This window comes from Octopus bimaculoides, chromosome 24 (genome assembly GCF_001194135.2).
Source record: "Octopus bimaculoides isolate UCB-OBI-ISO-001 chromosome 24, ASM119413v2, whole genome shotgun sequence".
In the NCBI taxonomy this organism is placed as follows: domain Eukaryota; kingdom Metazoa; phylum Mollusca; class Cephalopoda; order Octopoda; family Octopodidae; genus Octopus; species Octopus bimaculoides.
The window spans coordinates 10011210-10017529 of NC_069004.1; the positions used below are offsets into that span (position 1 = coordinate 10011210).

A 6320-nucleotide genomic window follows, 5' to 3' on the forward strand; every position below is an offset into this window, starting at 1 on the left:
CTTAAGTCTTGTTTTATTCTACCTCCTGTACACTGCGTGTTTGTGGTCGTTTGTATATATGTTGTATATAATGTTTGTGTGTATGTGCATGTGTTTGTGCGGTTGTGTGTGTGTGTGTGTGTGTGTGTCTGGTTGTATGTTATGTAGTTGCCTGGTTGAGTGTGTACACAATTGGCTGTGCGTATTTGTATGTATGTATGTATGTGTGTCTGTGTATGTGTGTGAGGATGATGGGGAAGTCTGTATATTGTATTTCTGTGTATACATACGTATGTATGTTTGTGTGTGTGTGTGTGTTTGTACAATGAGAACTTCCTCAGTATTCCATGTGTGTGTGTCTATATGTTGGCGATGAAAAAATTCATTAAGTTTTATGTGTGTCTATGTGTATTTTATAGGAACATTGTCCATATATTTTGTGCTTTTGATTGTTTGTGTGTGTGTGTGTATGTGTATGTAATAGGGAACGTTATAAATTGTATGTGCATGTGCATGTGTATGTGTATGTATATGCTTATCTATTCAAATATATAGAGAATACCTGTCACTCTAATATGCAAATAGAAAATACAAATACCCATCAATGACTTTGTTTTGTCAGCATAGTGTAATCACGCACCAACACCACTACTCTTGCCTCCCTCACCATTCTCAAAAGAGATTTGTTTTCATTAAACAAGATAATATACTCTGAGGTCCTTGAAATTAAAGTTGACACTTTGGAATATATATCTTCATTATCATCATCATCATCATTTATTAACGTCGGTTTTCTATTCTGATTAGGGGTTGCATGGTTTGACAGGATATGGTGAGCCACACAGCTGAGCTTCAATGTATGACTGTATGCCCTTCCTAGCTTAAACCAGCAAACCAATCTTCATGAAAGTTTGCATAGATGTTAAACTAACATCTGGTTCAATTATATATAGGCTAATTGTATTTCAATAAAAATTGCTAATGGGTTCCCCATAGGAGTTGGGCTATTATATGATAAAATGAGAAGGGTCCAAAAGTGTTAGGTTGAGGGAAATGTGGTGGTATAATGAGGTTGGCTGATATTAGGGAAGGGGAGGAGACAGAGAGATAGGGAATGTGAGAGACAGAAAGAGACAAGGACAGAGCGGGAGAGAGAGAATCTGTCTACTGAATTTTCACCTATCAGTTAACACATACACTTTAGTAAGTTAATTATCATATGCTCCATCAAAGCTTTTAGAACATCAATAACAAATGTAAAAGTAAGTAGTGAAAGGTAAAGTGTTTTTATATTTGTTTTCAAATCACCATATTAAGATTTGTTGAAACTTTACCAACATACTGAAACAAAAAAACTATAGATAATATATATATCTCATGTATATTCAAAATTATAAATGAAATATTCTGCTCCAGATAAGGTGGTGAGAATGGACAGAAATGGATGAGTTCATCCTTGATAATGTGTGTGTGTGTGTGTATTGATTTTGTATTTGTTTTGAAAGATTCTTCATGTGAAAACATGTGTAGAGACAGATGTGCTATCTTGGTTGTGGGCAGAAGTCATTACACTAAGAGGGAACACATGTAGACACACACAACTGCGTATGTATGTAGGTAGGTAGGTAGGTAAGTAGGTAGGAATGAAAGAGTAATGAGCTTAAGCCTAGCACAGCCAACCATGACCCACAAGCGGATATGATTTGGTGACATGTACCATGCTTTCACAAATTGCTTTAGACATCTGCATAGTCTTAAGCAGGTATAGACGTTATCTTGACTCACCTAAGCATGAGTTGAAATAGGAAATAGAAACATCTGTTAAAATTAAACAGTAACTCTACTACATCTGCCAGTTTTAGGGCCTTTTAGGGCTCCCTGGTTTCTAAGCACTTTTAGGGTAGCATAGACCCCCCACCCCACCCAACATGCATAGAGGCACAAGCATGGCTGTGATAGTCTCTGGTGTAGCTGTGTGGTAAAAATTTTGCCAGCCTGGAAGGAGGGTGTTAAATGATGATGATATATGTGTGTATGTGTGAAGTAGGTTCTAGCATGGTTTTTACGGCTGGATGCCCTTCCTGATACAAACTACTCCAAAGAGTGTACTGGGTGCTTTTTGTGTGATGTGTGTGTATGTGTGTGTCATCATCATCATCATCATCATCGTTTAACGTCCGCTTTCCATGCTAGCATGGGTTGGACGATTTGACTGAGGACTGGTGGAACCCGAAGGCTACACCAGGCTCCAGTCTGATTTGGCAGAGTTTCTACAGCTGGATGCCCTTCCTAACGCCAACCACTCCGAGAGTGTAGTAGGTGCTTTTATGTGTCACCCGCACGAAGGCCAGTCAGGCGATACTGGCAACGGCCACGCTCAAAATGGTGTATTTTATGTGCCACCCTCACAAGAGCCAGTCCAGGGGCACTGGCAACGATCTCGCTCGAAAGTGTGTTTATATGTATATAGGGAAATAATGTATTATTTTAAACACTCCACTTTTTATTACTCAATTTCTGTTGCAGGGGAACCGGAGTTTAAATATGTCGCCAACATGCACGGCAATGAAGTGGTTGGACGAGAGATGCTGCTCCAACTGGCCGTGTACCTGTGCAAGCAATACAAAGCAGGAAATGAGCCTATCCAGTGGCTTGTTGACCATACTCGTATACACCTGATGCCATCAATGAACCCTGATGGGTGGGAATTGGCCAATAAGCATCTGAAAACTGTAAGTCCAAATTCACCATCCCAGTTCTACCATTGTCTACCAACTCCATTATACCACCCTTAAATCTTGCCATCCAAGATACCCACACCAAATGGTTAGGTGCCACCGTTTTTGTTCCGTTTGTTTGCTTGCTTGTTGCTTTTATCTTTTACTTGTTTCAGTCAATGGTTTGTGGTCATACTGGAGCAACTCCGATACTTATTTGCAGCCTGACACTTTCGTTTGCAGAACTGCTGTGTGGATGTGAACAAACCAACACTGGTTGTCAAGTGGTAGTAAGGGACAAACACAAAGACTCAGATACATGTATATATATGTGTGTGTAGTATATACATATATGTGTGTGTGTGTATGTGTGTGTGCAAGTGTGATTGTGGTAAGAAGATTGCTTCCCAACCACATGGTTCCAGGTTCAGAGTCAGGAAGTGGTACCTTGGTTCAACTGTCTTCTACTATAGCCCAAGGTTGACCAAGGTCTTATGAGTGGATTTGGTAGACGAAAACTGAAAGAAGCCTGCCATATATCAGCACTACGGTGGCAAACTGGAGAATCACTAGCACACTTGGCAAAATGCTTAGCAGCGTTTTGTCCGTCTTTACATTCTGAGTTCAAATTCCATCAGGGTCAAGTTTGCCTTTCGTCCTTTTGGATGTACCAGCTACGCACTGGGATCGATGTAATCGACTTGCCCCCTCCTGCAAAATTGGCGACCTTGTGCCAAAATTTAAATCATTATTATTACTATCAGTATTGTTGCTTATCAGCAAAGTTTGAAATAGATATGTGCAATATTCAAGACAACATCTGTCCATTCACTCCAATGTTGTGTTTGATTGCAGGCATTAAACGGGTTTTAAAAAGAAATGAAAACAGAATAAGCATAGAACAAAATAAAACATATGAAATAGAAAACAAAGATCTCATTTATATCTCTTTCGTTTGTATTGTCTGTGTATTTGTACAAGTGTTTTTTATCTGTTAGTGCTTGTGCGTGTGTGGGTTGATATGTGTGTGTGCTTTTGTGTGTGGGGGTTGATATGCAAATATGTCAGGTGTGGATTGTATGGTTAGATAAGGCAGGCCATACCTACCCAAACTACAGCTATAAATATTAGTTTCACATTTTGGCACTGAGCCAGCAAGTTCTTGGGAGGGGCTAATCAATTACACCGATTTCAATGCTCAACTGGTACTTATCTTATCAACCCAAAAAGGATGATAGACAAACTCAACCTTGGCACAATTTGAACTCGGAATGTAAAGACAGAAAATGCCACTAAGCAATTTGCCCAGCATGCTAATGATTCTGTCAGCTCACTGCATTATATAGCTATAAATGTGGATTTCAAATTTTGGCACAAAGCCAGCAATTTTGGGGCAGGGGCTAAGTTATTTACATCCACCCCAGAACTCAACTGGAACACATTTTATTGACCCTGAAAGGATGACAGCCAAAGTCAACCTCAGCAGAATTTGAACTTAGAACATAAAGACAGACGAAATATCACTTAACAAGTCTACCAGCTTGCTGCATTATACAGATATAGATATTAATTATTGATCTGCTTAGGACTTGTTCCCAATTTACGCGGGGTTACAGAGGACGTCGTCAAACCAGATACTCAGCTAATTTCTTGGTGCAGTAGGAATTGAACGCACCAGTCGAAGGGAGACAAGTTGTTGTATGGGAAACCAAACAATGGGATAAGTTTAGAAACCCTGCCTCTACGTTTTGTAGTAGTTTGTGGTTATGAAAGTTATTTATGCAGTGGGACTGAACCCAGAACCATGTGGTTGGTAAGCTAATTGCTAAATGTGTGACTTACATATGAGGAATAGATTTATTTGGTAGAGAGATGTTGAATATATTGTGTGTGTGTGTGTGAGACGGTGTGTGTATATCTGTATGATTGTGTTTCTGTGAGTGTGTGCGTGTGTGAACGCGTCTGTATGCATGAGGTGTGAATGTGTATGTGTATGTGGTAGGATATAAATGCGTGTGTGTGTGTGTGCTTGTTTCTGTATACATGTATGTATGTGGAGGCGCAATGGCCCAGTGGTTAGGGCAGCAGACTCGCAGTCATAGGATTGCAGTTTCGATTCCCAGACCGGGCGTTGTGAGTGTTAATTGAGCAAAAACACCTAAAGCTCCACGAGGCTCCGACAGGGGATGGTGGCGAACGCTGCTGTACTCTTCCACCACAACTTTCTCTCACTCTTACTTCCTGTTTCTGTTGTGCCTGTAATTCAAAGGGTCAGCCTTGTCACACTGTGTCACGCGCTGAATATCCCCCGAGAACTACGTTAAGGGTACACGTGTCTGTGGAGTGCTCAGCCACTTGCACGTTAATTTCACGAGCAGGCTGTTTCCGTTGATCGGATCAACTGGAACCCTCAACGTCATAAGCGACGGAGTGCCAACAACAACATGTATGTATGTGTGAGTGAGAAATCTGAGATTCAGATCAATTATGCAACAACTTATGTTTTCATTCACATTGTTCAATTTGAGTTGTATACAAATCTTATTTGAAAGCAGATACATAACGAATTCATAAAATACCCTTAATGGTGATTATACGCCGCTGCAGGGAGACTAATAAATGAAGGCAGCTGTTGACTTGATGTGTTTAAGTTACTGAGTTTATATCATCCAGGAGAAATGACATAAACAGCTGCAATGGTCTTATTAATAATCCAGAACAGAAAATATGACAAGTAGCATATAGCTCAACCATAAATTGCAAGAGCTTTACTTTCCAAAACCTTCTCAGATTTACTACTTCAGCCATCAAAATATTCTGTCAAATGTAATGCTCATTTATTTAAATTGTTTTAAATTAATCAAGAATTATCTTGAAATTTCAAAATTTTGATGATGCAAATATTTTACTTTTAGCATTGTAGGGTATGTGCGAGAGGCTGGATCTGATTGGTTTGAATGCTAATGGGTTACTCTTTTACTTGTTTGAGTCATTTGACTGTGACCATACTGGGGCACTGCCTTGAAGAATTTTTAGTTAAATAAATTGAGTCCAGTACTTATTTTTTTCCTTCAAACCCTGCTATTCATTCTATCAGTCTCTCATGTCGAACCGCTAAGTTGTGGGGACATAAACACACCAACACCAGTTGTCAAGTGGTGGTGGTGGTGGTGGTGGTGGTGTGACAAATATAAACACAGAGACATATACACATGGATATATATATATATATTTCCGAAATTGTTTAAATGTGTATAGAATAATATATCAGTTGAATAAAGTTACATGGTCTGGTTTTCACATTTTTTATTATATATATATATAGACCTTTGGAAATGTGCTGTGCGTGAGAAGACCCGGCAAGCCAAGTAAGATTGTTGCCAGTGCCCCTGGACTGGCTCTTGTGCGGGTGGCACATGAGATGCACCATTTTGAGCGTGGCCGTTGCCAGTACCGCCTGACTGGCTCCCGTAGGATTTTCGAGTGAGATCGTTGCCAGTGCCCCTGGACTGGCTTGTGCGGGTGGCACATAAAAGACACCATTTCGAGCATGGCCGTTTTCGTGCGGGTGACACGTAAAAGCACCCACTACACTCTCTGAGAGGTTGGCGTTAGGAAGGGCAT

General features: G+C 40.1%; 1 protein-coding gene across 1 annotated transcript in view; it reads left to right on the plus strand.

The window, feature by feature from the left end:
* Positions 1-6320, plus strand: part of LOC106873361 (carboxypeptidase E) — a 41755-nt gene that overhangs the window by 15014 nt on the left and 20421 nt on the right. Inside the window, exon 2 of the mRNA XM_014920691.2 lies at positions 2506-2711. Coding sequence (XP_014776177.1) covers positions 2506-2711 — 206 coding nt within the window. The remainder of the gene's footprint in view (positions 1-2505; positions 2712-6320) is intronic.